At 34.6% G+C, this 19,566-nt stretch overlaps 2 protein-coding genes across 4 annotated transcripts; one reads left to right on the top strand and one right to left on the bottom strand.

Moving 5' to 3' along the window:
* Positions 1 to 3,643: 3,643 nt before the first annotated feature.
* Positions 3,644 to 7,469, bottom strand: dynlrb2 (dynein light chain roadblock-type 2). Of its 2 annotated transcripts, none has more exons than XM_042715657.1 (5): positions 7,358 to 7,469; positions 6,669 to 6,698; positions 6,482 to 6,557; positions 3,940 to 4,107; positions 3,644 to 3,854 (listed from the first exon to the last, which is right to left on the bottom strand). In XM_042715657.1, exons 2-5 carry the CDS (start codon positions 6,669 to 6,671, stop codon positions 3,811 to 3,813), a joined length of 291 nt encoding a protein of 96 aa, XP_042571591.1. In that variant the 5' UTR covers positions 6,672 to 6,698; positions 7,358 to 7,469; the 3' UTR covers positions 3,644 to 3,810. The 2 variants fall into 2 exon arrangements, with proteins under 2 accessions (XP_042571591.1, XP_042571592.1); XM_042715658.1 differs by lacking the exon at positions 7,358 to 7,469 and adding an exon at positions 7,094 to 7,114.
* Positions 7,470 to 7,503: 34 nt separating this feature from the next.
* On the top strand, positions 7,504 to 19,110 carry LOC109088277 (F-box only protein 31-like). 2 transcript variants are annotated; one of them, XM_042715655.1, is made up of 10 exons: positions 7,504 to 7,919; positions 9,076 to 9,147; positions 10,750 to 10,836; positions 13,135 to 13,211; positions 14,123 to 14,290; positions 14,369 to 14,443; positions 14,509 to 14,618; positions 14,742 to 14,895; positions 15,050 to 15,366; positions 17,520 to 19,110. In XM_042715655.1, exons 1-10 carry the CDS (start codon positions 7,511 to 7,513, stop codon positions 17,740 to 17,742), a joined length of 1,692 nt encoding a protein of 563 aa, XP_042571589.1. In that variant the 5' UTR covers positions 7,504 to 7,510; the 3' UTR covers positions 17,743 to 19,110. The 2 variants fall into 2 exon arrangements, with proteins under 2 accessions (XP_042571589.1, XP_042571590.1); XM_042715656.1 differs by lacking the exon at positions 10,750 to 10,836.
* The last annotated feature ends 456 nt before the right edge of the window (positions 19,111 to 19,566 follow it).

Genomic DNA, 19,566 nt, shown 5'->3' on the forward strand with positions numbered 1-19,566 from the left:
CATGAGACATATACATAAATGGTCACAAACAAACTTTAGAGTTCAGGAGTTATTTCTAAAGATTCCAGAATGGCACTGTGTTTAAAAAATTAAAAACCAAGGTTTAAACGTGTGGAATGAGTATGATCTTATGATTGTATGAGAGCAGTGTAATGTAATATATTGGTGTGCATGAAGACGCAGGCTGCATCGTATCACTTGTTCTCTGAGCAGCTGTCAGATCTAAACTCATCACAAAGTCCTACAGCAGTCAACAGACGGGTCAAGGGTCAAAAAAAAGAAGAAGCTTTTGTTAGAGTCACTGTTCATATTAGCTTATTGTTTTTTAAGCTTTTTTTTTTTTTGCCACACACTTAAGATTTTGAGAGTGGTTGCTGCATGTAGGTTATCCTGGGTGGTTACTAGGGTCAATGTAAGTCAGATCACTTAATAAAGTAACAGCACACCTCTCCTCAACAAACCACATGACTTCAGCCGTCATTCACAACTAAAATATAGCTCAAAATAATAAAAGAAAAATTATAAGTAATATTATTAATTAATTTATTAATTTAAAATTAATAATATAATATAAAACAACTAATAAAAATATTTAATATGACTGGAAATTTTATATTTAATATTTACATTGAGTAAAAGTTACTTTAAGGGTTAAAATATTTTATTTATGAAATCAATAATAATAATAATAATAATTATTATTATTATTATTATTATTATTATTATCATAGAAATAAATAAATAACATATAATAATATAGAAAATAATAATAAAAAATATTTATGTTAATATATAATATGTTAATATTTAATATGACTCAAACTGATCAAATTAAGATACACTAGCAGAAGTAACTTTAGGGGTCTAATCATTTTATTTATAAAATAAAAAATATATATTTTATTAGTTTTATCTTGGATAAATAAATAAATAAATAAATAAATAAATAAATAGACTTAATCTGACTACATTTATTTACACTTTTAAAAGTAACATGAAATGTCTTTTTTTAATTTATAAATTATAAAAGATTTGATTCTAGAAAATAAAATACAATGATAAATATTTAATATGACTGAATCTGACTACGGTACATCAGACTGATGAAAGTAATTATAAAGATCAAATCATTTTATTTATAAAATAAAAAATTATGATATCATTTTTATTTAAAAAATAGATTAAAAATAATATCATACATAAATCATACAAAATAATATGATAAAATTACTGCATATGACTACATTAGCTTACACCAATGAAAGCTGAATATTTTATTTATAAAATAAATATAATATATACTATATTATAATATATAATAAAATATATTTAATTTATTATTTTCCTTTTAGAAACAAATTAAATGAATGTGACTCAATCATATTAATAACATGAGTAAATCTGACTATATTATGTTACACCAGCGAAAGACACTTTAGGGGTCAAATTAGGTACAAATGAGCTTATCAGTGAGATAACAGCTGGCCTCTGGAGAAAGAGTGAGAGCAGATAAAGATACAGAAAACATTATATTGAAATCCAAATGCCTTTTCAGGGCATGTTATACTTTTGAACAGCCAGTCACAACAAATGTGAAGTCCAAACCCCAGTCTTCTCAAAGCGCTCCTCCTCTCTCACTGAAACTAAAGCATGCTATTGTTCTGAAGCAACACCAGATACACGGCAGACATATAGAAACACACCACCTCCAGCTCTTCACTACAACCAGATGCACTTTTAAGTGATGATATACGACACATAAGTGCAAACACACCTTAATGTGCATAAACAGACAAGGTTTACTGTGTAATATGCTGTTATTAGGCCCATCATTAATCCTCTGCTTAATTATCTTGCAGGGACACAGTGTTTCACGGGGCTGTGCACAGGAGCTGGTCTCTGAACATGAGATCCGGGTCCACCTGCTGGCTCTCTGCCCCGTGCTGCGAGTGCCAATTGGCAGCGCTGGGCATGTAAAACAGACAGCAGATGGGAGCCGAACAGAGGTCAGTCCAGCAGCTGATGGCAGACCCGCTCTCATGCTTCAGGTGTGCAGCTTGAGGTACAAGAACTAGATACACATACATATTTCAGAGCTGAACACTGCACTTTTCATGAATAGGATGCAAAATAGGGCCTGAAACTTTTACAATGTTACACAATATCAGGAAGTGCTCAATCTTCAGACTGATTTATTTTTTTTAAACCTCATTATATGTGCTGATTATTATTTTATTTATTTATTTATATTTATGTATTTATTTTTATCCAAATTTGGGCTTTAAATAATGTTGGCATTTTGAATGCAAGTTTTGTAAAAAAACTAAAACCAAATTATATTAACAAGGTTGCATTCAAATGTTAAATACAACTAAATATATTTTGCCATTAGAATAAGATTAGTAATAGTAATTAATAAATAGGTGTTATTATTTAAAATGCTAAAAAAGTAAAATAATGTAAGAATAATAGTTATGATATTATTATTATTATTATTATTACCACCAGCAGTAGTAGTAATAGAATTAGTAGTAATAACAATATTAATAATAATAACTATAAAATAAAATAATAATAATAATATTATTATTATTTGGTAATAAGTAATAATAATAATAATAATAATAATTATTATTATTATTAGTAGTAGGAAATAATTTATAATAATAATTATCATTATCATTATAATATAATATTTAGTAGAACAAAAATTATTATTATTTATAATAAAAATAATAATAATAATAATAAGTAGTAGTAGTAGTAAATAAATTATTTATAACAAAAACAACAATAAAGTATTTTTATATTATTATTTAAAGTAAAAACAGCAGCAACAACAACAACAATTACATTTATTATTATTTTCTACAATATTTGACAATATTTTGATTGTTGGATGCAGTAGAAAAAGACAAGACACCAGACCACTATTAAACCTGCTGTTTTTCACGCCTCATCTTTATTTTATTAGATAATCACTTAACAGAACATGGAATTTGTGCCTTTATTGCTTTATTGGATGCCAGTTTACAGGCTACACTGTTCATGGAAAGTGCCTTAATAGATTTATCAGGGTAAAAACCAGAAGAACTGCAACCAGAAGAAAAAGCTTAAAGGCAGAAAAGCAAAGGAAATGATTGTGATAGAGTAATTAGAGCACAAATGTTCTGGCTGCATTGTTCTTTTCAAAAGACAACACTGACCCTCAGGCACACACACACACACACACACACACACACACACACACACACACACACACACACACACACACACACGCAAATCAGCTGAATCTCAAACAAAGCTCCTGAGTGACATATGAACCAGACAAACCTGCAAATCCACCACACCGACCACATTAAATAACCATATTTATCCAGCATATATTTCTACTGAATGTGCTTTATGTTTTTAGCGTGGTTGATGCGATGACATTCACACAAACCCAATTATCTTTCTTCTACAGTAAGAGCAGAATAAACCAGACCACTGTTGTCACAACCCATTAAACCAGCTATTTTTCACAGAAGCAAATGAGCAGCAATGCAAAGCATCTGCTCGATCTCCTGCCATCTTGTGGAGACTATATGACTTACACTTCATACAAATGAAGACCTTAAAGACTCATACTCCACAATAAAGAAACAATTCACTCATTTATTGATGACTTTACATGCAGTCAGTCACACTGAATGATCAAACTTTTTGATGCATTTCAAAAAAAAGTTTGATTTCATATACGGATAAATATACATGTTTTAAAGAATAGCATTTGGTTCATGTGTCTGTGTGAAACAAAGCATCGTGACATTATTCAGCTGGGTTCTGGATGACGATCAACAGGTATTCTTTATCTAGAGGAAAACGGGGAGAAGGTGAGAGCTATATAAGCGTTTCACAGCCTGATAAGCGAGACAGGCTGATAGTGCGCTGACCCACCTGTCGACACCATGATCTCGTGTTTCTTGGACCTGATGCGCAGAAACATCAGGTCGTTCTGGGGGTCGATGTCTCTGACTGTACTCCGGGCTTTCATAGTCAGCTGATGCAACAGTCCTGTGTACTGCACAGTTGTTGAGTTGTCTAGAGTGCTTTTGATGGGAATGCCTGAAAATAAAGCAGACAAACAAGATATATGTGCATAAGCCACATGAGTGAAAAATCACACTTATCGGAAAACTTAATAATTAAAATAGTTTTTATAGTAACACAGTGGTAACCAGAGGTAAATCTACAAATAGCTTGTTCCCATGTAGAATTGTATGTATGTACAGGTGCTGGTCATATAATTAGAATATCATCAAAAAGTTGATTTATTTCACTAATTCCATTCAAAAAGTGAAACTTGTATATTATATTCATTCATTACACACAGACTGATATATTTCAAATGTTTCTTTCTTTTAATTTTGATGATTATAACTGACAACTAAAGGAAAATCATAAATTCAGTATCTCAGAAAATTTGAATATTGTGAAAAGGTTCAATATTGAAGACACCTGGTGCCACACTCTAATCAGCTAATTAACTCAAAACACCTGCAAAGGCCTTTAAATGGTCTCTCAGTCTAGTTCTGTAGGCTACACAATCATGGGGAAGACTGCTGACTTGACAGTTGTCCAAAAGACGATCATTGACACCTTGCACAAGAAGTGCAAGACACAAAAGGTCATTGCAAAAGAGGCTGGCTGTTCACAGAGCTCTGTGTCCAAGCACATTAACAGACAGGCGAAGGGAAGGAAAAGATGTGGTAAAAAAAGTGTACAAGCAGTAGGAATAACCACACCCTGGAGAGGATTGTGAAACAAAACCCATCCAAAAATGTGGGGGAGATTCACAAAGAGTGAACTGCAGCTGGAGTCAGTGCTTCAAGAACCACTACACAAAGACGTATGCAAGACATGGGTTTCAGCTGTCGCATTCCTTGTGTCAAGCCACTCTTGAACAACAGACAGCGTCAGGAGCGTCTCGCTTCAAAAAGGACTGGACTGCTGCTGAGTGGTCCAAAGTTATGTTCTCTGATGAAAGTAAATTTTTGCATTTCCTTTGGAAGATTCTGGAGGAAGAGAGGAGAGGCACACAAAACACATTGCTTGAGGTCCAGTGTAAAGTTTCCACAGTCAGTGATGGTTTGGGGTGCCATGTCATCTGCTGGTGTTGATCCACTGTGTTTTCTGAGATCCAAGGTCAACGCAGCCGTACACCAGGAAGTTTTAGAGCACTTCATGCTTCCTGCTGCTGACCAACTTTATGGAGATGCAGATTTCATTTTCCAACAGGAATTGGCACCTGCACACAGTGCCAAAGCTACCAGTACCTGGTTTAAGGACCATGGTATCCCTGTTCTTCATTGACCAGCAAACTCGCCTGACCTTAACCCCATAGAAATTCTATGGGGTATTGTGAAGAGGAAGATGCGATATGCTAGACCCAAGAATGCAGAAGAGCTGAAGGCCACTATCAGAGCAACCTGGGCTCTCATAACACCTGAGCAGTGCCACAGACTGATCGACTCCATGCCACGCCGCATTGCTGCAGTAATTCAGGCAAAAGGAGCCCCAACTAAGTATTGAGTGCTGTACATGCTCATACTTTTCATGGTCATAATTTTTAGTTGGCCAAGATGTTGGTCTTAAGTTATATTCTATTTTTCTGAGATACTGAATTTGGGATTTTCCTTAGTTGTCAGTTATAATCATCAAAATTAAAAGAAATAAACATTTGAAATATATCAGTCTGTGTGTAATGAATAATCTACAAGTTTCACTTTCTGAATGGAATTAGTGAAATAAATAACTTTTTGATGAGTTCTAATTATATTCCACTATTATATATGAATAGATATATATATATAATATATATATATATATATATAAATAATATCAACTAATGAAGTGACGTATGGCCATTTGACCCATACTCTGCATTTATATTCAAGTGCACACACATAAAAGTGACAAAGTGATATTCATATATGGTGATCAGAATTCGTGACTCTGCATTTAACCCATCCGAAGTGCACACACACACAGCAGTGAACAGCCATTTATGCTGCGGCGCCCGGGGAGCAGTTTGGGGGTTCGACCTCATACACTAAGTCATTATTGAAGGTGGAGAGAGAACTGTACATTCACTCCCACCCACCCACAATGGCCCGAGACTCGACACACACAGATTGGGTAAACCGACTCTCTAACCAAGGCCACGACTTATATTATATTATAAAAACCCACTTTACTATATATTATATTATAGTAACGTCCTTTTCTATATTATATTATATTACTGTAATGTATAGTCTGATGATTAGCCTATAGTCAGTAACAATTATATTATCTTATAATATCCAGTTTATTCCTAGAGTCGCAGGAAATATTATATTATATTAGCTTATCAGTGTGACGTTTTGGGAACTATTATATTCTAGTACGTTACAATTAATATTACTACAGTAAACCCATGGCAAATAATTTAGTTTACCTTCGGCGTTAACGACGATTGTGCCAATAACACCATTAATGCCCTGAATCCTCTTCAAAGTGTCTTCGACCTCAGCCTGGACAAAATAGCATGAACAGAACAGCAGAGATTAACTAAATATCCACTACAATACATGATTTTGAAATATAGATATGATTTGAAAGCAAACTGAGAATGAAAAGTTTACCATTTCGCCTTTTCCGTTTGTTTCTGGTTGCTATGGAAACGGAAGTAAATAAAGTTTTTTTTTAAATATTTTCTTCTTTTTTTTTATAGTAGCGTCACTCTTCGACCATTAATCACAGCAGTTTATGATGACGTTCATAAGTGTTAAATGATACTAAACAAACATTACTGACAAATGTGTCCAGAGATACGAAAATAAACATTTAACGTTACAAACGTTCCTCGGTTTTGATTTGTTTTTCTGTCCGACTAGCGCCCCCTAAAGGATAATCATTTTACAATCTATTACTTTTCATCAGTCTTATCAGTTATCAAATTAATTATTTTACACAAAGGCAATGAATATGGTTTAGCATTTAAATATCACTGATATCTACACTGTTAAAACCTGTTTATAATAAACTCGTGTTTACTTTTATAACTTACGGTAGATGGAATTGTCTGTTGTTTACGTCAGAATCAGGTATTTTATTGGGGGGGGGGGGGGGGGGGGGTGATATATATTTTATGTATGATAATATTTATTTCCCTTTATTTTCCACACAATGTTTACACATATTTGACAGCGAGATGTCGCTATCGTGCGCTATTTAAAAACAAACAAACAAAAAAAAAAACAATAAGGCGTAAAATATTCTTTTAAAGCCTTAAATATTATCTTTTAAATTTATAAACAAATTTAAAACTAACCTTCGGTAACCAGTGACGTCCAGACGAATGCTGCGCGATGGCGTCACGAGAAGACGCCTGTGCACGTAACGCACGCACGCGCGCGCGCACGCAGCAGAGGAGCCTCTGTAGGAGCACTGCAGGTGACAGCAGCGGTGGTGCGGAGATGATGTAATGCTGCTACGGATGGCGGTGTGTGCCAGGCTCTGTGGAGGGGGTCAGTCGCGGCGGTGCAGGCGGCGGCAGAGGCACAGCCAGGCGGATCAGGACAGCGACTCCGAGATGGACATGGACGACGAGGAGGAAGAGGAGAGGGTCGTGGGCAAGACGAAAGACGAGCCTGAGGGCAGCAGCTGTCATAACAGCAGGCCTAGCGGAGCCGGTGCACTCGGCTCTGGGGACTCGGCCTCGGCCTCTGCAGGGCCACCGCACCCGCAGTCACTGCTGGATCTGCCGCCGGAGCTCCTGGTGGAGATCTTCTCCTCTCTGCCCGGCACTGCGCTGCCCAACCTGGCGCTGGTGTGCAAGAAATTCAGGCAGATCCTGAACACGGAAACAATCTGGAGGAGGAGATGTACCGAGGGTAATGATGTGTGCTACACAACAGATAGCAGCCTTCTGCTGACAATCTATACTGATATATTATGGCACAGACTCCTAAACACGATCATAACATGTTTACATACGTGTGTGTGTGTGTGTGTGTGTGTGTGTGTGTGTGTGTGTGTGCGTGTGTGTGTGTGTGTGTGTGTGTGTGTGTGTGTGTGTGTGTGTGCGTGCGCTGTTATTCTGAACTCATTTTTAAAAATGCTTTTTTTTTTAATAATAATATGTAACTTACAAGTCTTAGTTTATGTTTATATATATATATATATATATATATATATATATATATATATATATATTAGATATATATATAGTATATATATTAGATATATAGATAGATAGATAGATAAATAGAAATTGATATACGCTTATAGTTTCTAAATTAGAGTTTTTTGTTGTGTTGTTTTTTTTTTTTGTGTCTAGGTAATGTAATATATTATTTATTAATTATTATTATTATTTTTAATTATATTATTTGCAAAAGTAATTATATAATATTTTTGAAAACTTTTGTATACAAGAAACCAAACAGATGCTTTTGTTACTGAAAGAGTTTTTTTCCCCCTTTTTTCTTCATGGTTGAATCGCCTACACTCACATGCAATAATTTATTGAATCACGTGCCTTTTATTGAATTTTTTTGTAGAAAATTATATAGTTGTTAACGTTTAACATCAACATGAACACAAAGGCTGCATTTTGGTGCATGTTTTACATTTGATTTCTTCTTTTCATAATCTCCTTGTTTGTTCTTGATCTACGAAGTGTATTTAGCTGTTAAAGTGGCCTGAGTTTAAGTGTTGGGTGACTGAATCATGCACTATTAGCTCAGAAATGGATGGTGTCTTAAACTCATTCCCCTGCAGACTTAGACAGCATTTTTAGACATTAAAGGCAGACATTTAAAATCCTTAAAAGAATGTGTAGATAGGCAGCTCAAAAAGTTTTCAGAAAAAAATGAACGTAAATTAGTGTCAGTGTGTTGGTGTGGAATGAAATACGTTATTTGAACATTCTGGTGCACAAGTCAAGTGACTGGCCACTTAGTTGACATGGTTTTGATCCAGGTTGATGGTTTTCTTTAGACTGTGCTGTGCTGGTGCAGTTTGTCATGAGATTTTCTCTTCTTGCAGAATTCGGTATGAGAGATGACCTGCGGAAGATGGAGATCGTGGGTATGTCGAGCCGAGATCTGTATGTGAAACGTAAGTTAATCTACTTTAACCACAGAAGTCACCTATCTTGTCAGTTCATATGAATTTAAATAATTACTGAGTAGTTTTATTTTAAAGAATAGTTCACCCAAAAATAAAACTTTGTTGAAAATGTACTCACCCTCAAGCCGTCCGACATGTGGATGAGTTTGTTTCTTCATCAGAACAGATTTGGAGAAATTTGGCATTACATCACTTGCTCACCAATGGATGCTCTGCAGTGAATGGGTGCCGTCAGAATGAGAGTCCGAACAGCTGATAAAAACATCACAATCATCCACAAGTAATCCACACCACTCCAGTCCATAAATTAACATCTTGTGAAGTGAACATATGTGTGTTTATAAGAAACAAATCCCTCATGAAGATCTTTTAACTTTAAACCATTGCTTCTGGCCAAAATAAGTCCATAATCCATAATAACGCTTCCTCTAGTGAAAAACTCTATCTTATATTTGGCATATTTGTTTAAAACTGTGTTGGACTGTTTTCATTGTGAACGGTGCTTGATCTGTGCATATTTCTCTCCTGATTCAGACAAGATGTTTTTTTCACTGCAGAAATCAATATTATGGATAGAGGACTCATATTTTAGCCGGTTTGAAGTCTTGAGGCATTTGTTTCTTACAAACATGCAGCTTTTCACTTCACTAAACATTAACAGGTGGACTGGAGTGGTGCGGAATACTTGTGGATTATTGTGATGTTTTTATCAGCTGTTTAGACTCTCAGTCTGACGGCACCCATTCACTGCAGAGGATCCACTGCTGAGCATGTGATGTAATGCTACATTTCTACAATAAATGCTACAATAAAGCTCAACTTGGACTTGAACTTCTCCAAATCATTTTTGGGTGAACTATTCCTTAAAGTTAAAATTTTTTCATGTAATGTTTCTATTTATCTTATATCAGTTTTATTGTACCAAAAATGCTTTTGAATAGTTTTAGTTTTAGTTTTAGTAAACATTAACAGCACTGGAACTCTAATCTGCCATTGGTCGGACAAACAGATAACTGACTGTAATCAACCTAGCGATCTGTAAAAATCCTGACCAATCCATGCATATCACATATCGAGTGTGTGACGTCTGTTTAAATATCCTTTAGACTTTTCAGCTGAAAAAAATCAGATCTGTTTGGTAATGTTGTCGCTCCACCCCATTACATGTCATTTGTCATTTTCTCAATACAATTTACATTTACTTCGGCTCACAAAAGACACTTTATGTTCCATTACGCCCACTTTGTTTGGTTGGTTTGTCTGTAGAGGAAGTTTAGCATTGATGTTTGTTTAAACCAAACATATTTCAACAGGTGAAAACATGCACGGCTGGTGCTTATAGATAAAGTCAGTATGGTGTTTGTATATAATTCAGCTGATTTAAAAGTGTGGATATGCACCATAAAATAAATATTATCCTCCGAAGTGACAGACAAACTGCAGACGAAACACTTTTCACTCTCCCGTCCCGTACACATTCATTTTCACTGGCATATGTGAGTGTCACTTTCACACTGCCTTGTGGTTTAGCTGTTGTCCTCCTTACCTCTCTCCTCTAACTGTGGCGCACCCACCTGCGTACCTGTCCAGGTGTGAACCCGCAGGTGAAGTCGGGACGCTTTATGAAGCTCCTCCCTGATTATGAGCATATGGACTATCGGGACGTGTACACACACTGTATGTACTGGCCGTGTGTGAAGGCTTTGTGGTGGTGGAACCTAATCACTGCCTGTCAAGCTGCTGGTTGAAGATGCTCTTTGCTACTGACGCTTTGTTCCAGGTTCATTGAGTTAAAGTAAAACTTTTGAACGTGGTATCAATTAAGGCCATGTAGTAATATTTTTATTAATAAAAATATTACTGACTCGTTCCTTAGTTTGTGGAAAAAAACAAAACAAAACAAAAACAAGCAAAATGTAACAGTACACAGTATGCATTGTGCAGTACATGGAGTGGGAATCTGATTGTGTGGCAAGATAAAAGAAAATATTGTTTTGAAAGAGTGATAAAATAGTGTAATATTGCACTACAAGAAAATCTAAAATTACAAATCGAATAAAAATTACAATAAAAATCTTTCAGCTCAAATCTTTCATGACGATAAAAAGTTTGCAAACATAGAACGGAATATGCAAATATATATTTTGCACAGTATGCAGAAGTATAACAAAAAAGCAACTGTTTAAATCCAAATGTAGAAATTTTCAGTAACTCATAACTAGAAGTTTATCCGTCTTGAACAATAGTCCCTCCAAAAAGACAAATTAATAAAAAGATAACACGTTTTTGTATAGAAGTATTAATATAAACCCTTTAGAATCTTCTTGCCCCGTTGACTTCCACTGTAAATGAGAAACGTGGTCAAATTATTTTCCTTTGGGATTTACTGTAGGAGTATTGGTTGATACATTGGTTATTTAATTGTAAAGCTAATTTTCTCTATTTTTACAATTAGATTATCTTTGATATCATCTAGTGCAAACTAAATTATAATCTTTATAACAGTAATAACTGTTAAATGTAATATTTAGCAAATCTCAAACTAAAACTTTACTTGTTGAATTTAAAAAAATTTTTTTTTTAAATTTTGAAGAAATAGTATAGAATTTAATAGCCATTTTATCTATTGTCAGCCATAACATGAACATAATTTATGTATTTTCATTAGGGGTCTACCGATTATCGGCGCTGATATTAAGCATTTTTATGATTATCGGTCATTTTCAAAACGGATTCGCCGATAAAATAACTTAATTATGAAACGCGCTATTTGACTCTGCTGCAGCCTGCCAGAACTCACCACTCTGTGGCCTAAATCACACTCCACCAACTTCCCATCTGATTTTATCAGAAACACAAAATTTTATATATAACAAAACAACTACAAACCAATTCAACATTTTTCTAATTTTTCTAAAGTTTTTCGTCTAGAAGCTAATTATTATTTCAAATATATATATATATATATATATATATGCTAATTATTATATATATATTGTTTCAGTTAGTTGCCAAGGCAACATTTTTCTAATTTTTCTAAAGTTTTTCGTCTAGAAGCTAATTATTATTTCAGCTTTATTTCAATTATTCATAAGTATTTTTAGTAGTTTTAGTTTTTTTAAAAAAGTTTGTTTTTCTAAATCACTAGTTTATTTGGTAATCAACAGTGTGTCTCTTAACTTATGAGCATGGAACATTCTTTTAAGGCTGAATCCCAAATTGCATAGTTCTACTACCCACTAAAAGTGTTCACTTCACTGGAGATAGGAACGTATGTAGTGAGACACTACTATTAAGACCTACTTCAGCTTCTTCAAAGTGTGTTGTTATTACCATCATACATATCACATTGTTACATTATTCATTCATCTAGCTAAATTCATTACATTATTACTTTTTTATTTATCCCATTCTCTGCAATATTTTTACAACCTGAAAAGTTTTCTGTAGCACAAAGAATTGTGGGTAATATTAGCCACAAGCATATATTTTTTCACTGGAAATAATTCAGGAACCTTTGGCTTACTATTTACAAAATACTGAAATTTGGAACGCACTAATGCTGCTAACATCACAAATTATTTAGTATTGATAGTATGCAAATTGAGACAGCCTTGGTTCGGGACAAACTGATGTGACAGCAGCACAGGGGCAGCTTCTGCCGAGCGTGTGCACGCCTGTGTGTTCTGCATGCGTGTGTATGATAGACACAGGATGGCAAGGGTGCAGACCATTGCAGCTGCGCTAACATCAGCTGACTGTGTGAGATGCAAATGAGTTCCAGTAACCAGGCGTGGGTAAATATTAGCCCTTTGAGTTGTTGCATGGCAGATAAGTTGCATATGCTCACACACTCAACATGTATTCATGAGTTCATGCCCCATTGATGCCTATCCCGTTCTTCGGGGTTGGTTCTGTGTGTGCTGTGCGCTGCTGAGTGGCATTTTAACGTCATGTTTTGCACATGTTTTCCAGTGCTGCATCCCTATAGACACATCCTGGGTCTCTGGCAGCCTGATATCGGGCCCTATGGAGGACTGCTGAATGTGGTGGTATGATCATACAGAAAAAAGATCAACAAAGAATGCTGACAAATGCAAAAAGAAAGCTAATATTGGTGGGAAATTATATGTGTGAATTTTCATAATTCAAATCGTGTGCGTGTTGCGATGATGATTATGGTGATGAATATCGTTATATTAACACAGTACAGCTGTATTGGTACATATTACAATGCTATAAAATCTTACAATTGAAAAAGTATATAGAAATATAAAAAAGCATGGCAAAATTACTATAAGTTAAAACGACTTAATAAAAATACTAAAATAACACTATTAAGTTGACTTTATTTTCCAGTTACAGTCTTGTTTTTACAACAGGCAGCATTTGCAAAATGCCGTTGAATGAAGCTAATGCAAATGTAGCTTTGTGAAGTATGATTCATTGCAGTGAACTGCTTCATTTGAATATCATTTGAGTACATATCATATGATAGCTTAATAGCTTTAATGTTGATAGCTTTATTAGCATACATGTAGCTTGTGGCATGCAGTAGCTACAATTTCACTTGTTTTACTTTAAATTATGTAGTTTGTTGCTAAGCTACATTTTCTAGAAGTGCACTAAATTGTACTGAATGTGCACTTTGAGTGTACTTCAGATTTTAAAAGTTTAAAAAAACTGTACTTGTAGATGATATAAGATTAATAAATTAAAAGGCCACTTAAAGAGTGTTCACTTTCATTAAACAGTACGCTTTTAAAATGTGAATTTTTAAATGTCTAATTACAAGGATTACTTTAAAGTACATGTTTTAATAATCTTGTCATTCTTTAAAGAAGTAGATTTAATGTAGTATGAAGTATACTTGTTTTTATAAGAGACTGTTGCACACATGGTGCTAATATAACGACGCTAATTTCAAAAGTGTAATTGTTTCTTGCTTTGGTGATTGATTTAGGTTGACGGGCTGTTCATCATAGGCTGGATGTATTTACCGCCCCATGATCCCCGTGTGGAGGACCCCATGCGTAGACGGCCGCTCTTCCGCATACATATGTGGGAGAAAAACAAAGCCACCATAGAATGTATGTACGGACACAAGGGCCCTCACAAAGGAGACATCCAGGTAAATGTACCATATTTTTACCATAATGACCCAATTTTCCCATTATATTCCACAAGATACTGACCTTTTTCTTTCCAGACTGTGAAGAAAGATGAGTTTTCCACCAAATGCAACCAGACGGATCACCATCGAATGCCTGGAGGAAGGCAAGAGGTAGGACAGATTTTGAGGTATGCCCCATGTGCTGGGTGTAGATTGAGCCCCATGTGCTTGTGCAGGAGTTCAGAACGTGGCTGGAGGAGGAATGGGGAAGAACACTGGAGGACATTTTCCATGAGCACATGCAGGAGTTGATCCTCATGAAGTTCATTTACACCAGCCAATACGAGTAAGTCTTCCACATCGCCTGTTCTCACCCAGAATCTACAAACAGTTTCACTTCCTCACTTTAGTTTTGCGGTCGGATGGCAGCTGGTGGCAGATGTTCTGAACCTGTTTTTTCTGGTTTCAGTAACTGCCTGACGTACCGGCGGATTTATCTGCCCCCGTGCCTCCCTTCAGACCTCCTGCAGCCGGGCCTCTTCAAAGGGACGTACGGGAGTCACGGCCTGGAGATCATTATGCTGAGCTTCCACGACTCCAAGGCCAAAGCCACCAAACTTACCGTGAGTCTGATATCCAAAAATATAGACTGGTTGGGAACATATATTTCCGTATTGTCTCTTAACAGAATAATACGAGTAGAATAAAACATCATAATTTGAATTTATTTGAAGATAAAGATTCACAGCACTTATAGCTCACGTGTTTTTTTTTTAGGGTGACCCCAATGTCCCAGCAGGTCAGCTGACATTAGAAATAGACCTGAACTGCCCGGTGCGTCTGCCGGACCTGGAGCACCAGCGGAGCATGGAAGAGCTCTCTCGCCTGGTGCTGGGGGTGCATGAGGAGGCCCAGAGGGGTTTACAGGCCCGGGACGCCCCATCAGAGGCTGCAGAGGCGGACCCCCCTCAGGGGGCGGAGGGTGTGGAGCCGGGAGCTGCTGCCTGCAGCGCCGCACCTGAAGCGCAACCGTTTGTGCTGCCTCTGGGAGTCATGACTCGTAATGAAGTGTATCCTCGCACCTGCAAGATGTGGTGAGTCTATACACATTATATAACGCTCATTAAAAAATTTTTATTTTAACAGTATTTATATTTTTTTATAACCCTTATGTGTTGTTGGGGACGTTTTCGTCCCCTAGGTGGTAAAGTTGAGTCTTATTTTGGCCACAACTTTCTCTGTGTTTCAGCTAATGGAATGATTTTTGGGGGACAAATCTTATTTTGACACATATTTTGGGAAAATACTTTTGAAAATTTTCAAACACTTAACAATACACTGTGGGCAAATTCACTACCCTTTCATTATGTTCGTGGATGAAAACATCCACTAAATTAAACTGCTGTAAAAAGTATCAGATAAAATATTTTTTTCAATTTTTTTGCATAAATCTATTAATCAACCTCAGTCCTGATCAAACACTACCAAATGTTTAAAAAAAATCCATGATTTTAACTCTTTAATTACCAAGTTCATAAATGATGTCACTGATTTGGGAAAAAACACACACAAAATGACATCTTTTCAATATAAAAAGTGATTGTGGACTGGATTATTTTTTTAACTTTTATCACAGTCTTGGGCATGTCAAAGATTAGTAACAACTTTGACTTTGATGCATTGTTAGTTTTTGTGCAGCGCATTAGATTTTAATTTTTTTCTCCCTAATTTGTTGTTCGTGGCTGTTTTTGCCCCATTGACTTCCATTATAACGACATTTTTTTGATTGCAAAGCCATGACACCACATAAAATGCGTTCTTGATTGTGGTTTTCCCTTTTGGTAAGAGGTAAAATGTGTTATTTTTACAGTTGATCACTAGGTATTAATGCAAAAAAAATAGAAAAAAATATTTATCTGATACATTTTTACTGCAGTTTAATTTAGTGGATGTTGAGTATAACAACAAATTATAGTGTGTGTGTGTGTGTGTGTGTGTTGTCTGATACATTTTTACAGCAGTTTAATTTAGTGGATGTTTTCATCCACGAACATAACGAAAGGGTAGTGAATTTGAACAATGCACAAGGGTTAAATGTTTATTTTAACAGTATTTATATTTTTTTATTACCTTTGTTCATTTTATTATATTATTAATACATTAATAATGCTTAATAATATTTTATAAAATAGGCATTAGTGAATTAATTTAAATCAATTACCAAAATTCGTTAAAGTAAATAATTTTACTCTATAATATTTAAAATATACTTTATGACAATTATATATTTTTATACAGAGATAATAGATGCTTAAATGAATTAAAATGATTCATTATTATATTTGATAAAATATGAATAAGTTAATTTAAATCAGTTACCAAATGTAATTTGTGTTAAACTAAAAAAAATGATGTAATGTTATATTTTTAGTTTTATTTCTATTAATATTAAATATCATTTATGGCAATTCAATTTTTATATATTTTTATAAAGAAATAATAGACCTCACTTAAATAAATGAAACGCTTAAAATAAATGTCAATTTTAAATTAATGAATAATTATTATATAATAATATAAAAAAAACATTTAAAATGTAACAAAAAAAACATAAAAAAAAAAATAAAAAAAATAAAAATTTATAATTTAAAAAATTATAAAAAATATACAAAATAGACATTTTTAATTAATGTTTTAATATATTAAATGTATATCATTTATATGTAACATAGAATTAAAAGTTTTAAAATAAATTAAATAAAAACATTAAATACAATTCTTGTAACTGCCTTAAATGATTACACACACACCCACACACACACGCATATATATAACTTATATAAAATAGACATGAAAATGAATTCTATTATTTTATTCATTTTATATTAATTTCTATATATTGTATAAAAACATGATAAAAAGAAGTTTAATTTGTTTATATTTTTATTTAAATATATGTGTTTGTGTATACATATTGTTTTATTATTCTAACTTTAAAGTTTTTTATTAAAATTAATATAAAGTACATATAAGAAATTCAGTTAACTTAAATTTTAATTTCAAAGTGTGTGTATATATTTTGTGTGTGTGTGTGTGTGTAGATATGTATCTATATATATATATAAATTATATATAAAGTACACATACAGAAAATTATTTAAAATGTAATACATATTATATTAATTTTATTATTTAAATAGATTTAAAAAAAATCTTTAATTATATGTTTTTTCTTTATCCTTCTCAGTTTTTATGGAACAGGACTGATCGCCGGCCACGGCTTCACGAGTCCAGAGCGCACACCGGGTCTGTTCGTGCTGTTTGATGACGACCGCTTCGGCTTCATCTGGCTGGAGCTCAAGTCCTTCAGTCTGTACAGTCGGCTGACCGACCAGCTGTCCCACGCTCAGGCCCCCAGCATGGAGCGCTTCGAGGCCATGCTCCGAAACATGCAGTCATGGACATCCTGATAACAAACCTCACACTAGTGTTCTCATCAGACACATACTCTGGTATCACGCTCTCCACTGTCAGGGACCTCCCTGCTGACACACACACACACACAGCACTCCTGCTCGCATCCACACAGGTGTATTCAAGCCACATGCCCATACATTTGTATTACATTAGGCCTTTCTTATCAGCTTTTTAATTAATTTATTTTTGTAACCTGGAAATGGCGAGATGACGACGACAATGTGAAAATTAACCCATAAACTCAGCTGAGCGTGCCTCTGATACCTTACTAAGATGCTTCAAACTCTCAAATCCTGTGGTTTTGTGCTTTTTTAGTAGCGTTTGTCCTTGATGTGGCAGCATCTGCAGTTGCTTTTAATTGATTTTATTCAGTTATTTCTTATTTGAAAAAAGTCCACATCATATTTGGAAATGCTTCATTTTTTTCTGCCAGTGTTCACTGAAAACGAATGACTTCCAGCTGCTTTGTTGCAGCAAATGTCAATGTTATCACCCCGTAATGCATCCATTAATAAGTACCATAACACTAAAAAAAGCTAAAGTTTCTTATTTAAAGGAACAGTTCACCCAAACATCAAAATTTGCTGAAAGTGTCCTCATCCTCAGGCCATTCTAGATGTAGATGAGTTTGTTTCTTCATCAGGTTTGGAGTAATGTAGCATTGCATCACTTGCTCCCCAATGGATCCTCTAAAGTGAATGGGTGCCGTCAGAAGTCCAAACTGGTTTTAAATTTGAATCATCTTAATGATGGATTTGTTTACAACAAACATGCAGCCTTTCACTTTATAATATATTCATAATATCCAAATCTGTTCTGATGAAGAAACAAACTCATCTATAACTTAGATGGCCTGAGGGTGTGTCAGCTTACTTTCATGGCTGGGTGAACTATTCCTTTAATTTATATCTACCATACTGTTAAAATTGCAAGTGAATAGTTAATTGGTTTGTCATCAAATTTACGGGATTCTGTTCATCTAGCTGTGCAGCTCTCTTCCAAGTGCTCTTCCCTACGCAGTGTAGACGTTTATCGGAGGCAGAATCCCTCCGGCTATACTTTTGTATTTGACTGCAGCATTACTAGCATTTGAAAAAAGAAAAATAAAATCAGTATAATGTAAAGTGAATATATATGTAAATGCATTGAAAATATTTAAACATTTATCAGTATATTTCAGCTTTGTTTTAGGGATGATTGTATAAATGATCGATGAACTCATTTAAGTATATCGCCTGTGTTTACAACCTCGGAGTTGAGTGGCAATTGTTTTAAGTGTAATATTCTCACAGTATTGGCCGCTTACGTGGACTGGTATCCTACAACTACTGATTTTATTCCAAATAAGATTTTCAGCTGTTTACATCGGCTCCTATTTGAATCATATTTTAAAGCATTTGTGGAAATGTATGCCAAAACTGACTATTAACTTTGTTCTTTAAGTTTTTTTTTACATCAGTTTCCAGTGAATCACATCAAGTTCTGTCCATGTTTTTCTTGTTCAATGTTCTAATTCAATTCATGTTGACTTCAAGTCTGTGATTTCCCTCCATCTTAAAGGAATAGTTCACCCAAAAATGAAAATATACTCACCCTCAGGTTATGTTAAGATGTAGATGAGTTTCTTCATGGGAACAGATTTGGAGAAATGTAGTATTACATCACTTGTTCATCAATGGATCCTCTGCAGTGAATGGGTGCCGTCAGAACAGTTGATAAAAACATCACAATAATCCACACCACTCCAGTCCAACAATTAACATCTTGTGAAGCCAAAAGCTGCATGTTTTTTTTTAGCCACGCAATTCAATTCAATT

Source organism: Cyprinus carpio, chromosome A25 (genome assembly GCF_018340385.1).
Source record: "Cyprinus carpio isolate SPL01 chromosome A25, ASM1834038v1, whole genome shotgun sequence".
Lineage (NCBI taxonomy): Eukaryota > Metazoa > Chordata > Actinopteri > Cypriniformes > Cyprinidae > Cyprinus > Cyprinus carpio.

Coding starts and splice junctions, on each gene's coding strand:
- dynlrb2 (XM_042715657.1), bottom strand. Junction 4,108..6,481: donor AATCGTCGTTAACGCCGAAG/GTAAACTAAATT, acceptor CTTTATTTTCAG/GCATTCCCATCAAAAGCACT. Junction 3,855..3,939: donor CGAGATCATGGTGTCGACAG/GTGGGTCAGCGC, acceptor GTTTTCCTCTAG/ATAAAGAATACCTGTTGATC.
- LOC109088277 (XM_042715655.1), top strand. CDS start 7,511: ATGCTGCTACGGATGGCGGTGTGTGCCAGGCTCTGTGGAGGGGGTCAG. Junction 14,896..15,049: donor CCAAAGCCACCAAACTTACC/GTGAGTCTGATA, acceptor TTTTTTTTTTAG/GGTGACCCCAATGTCCCAGC. Junction 15,367..17,519: donor CCTCGCACCTGCAAGATGTG/GTGAGTCTATAC, acceptor TATCCTTCTCAG/TTTTTATGGAACAGGACTGA.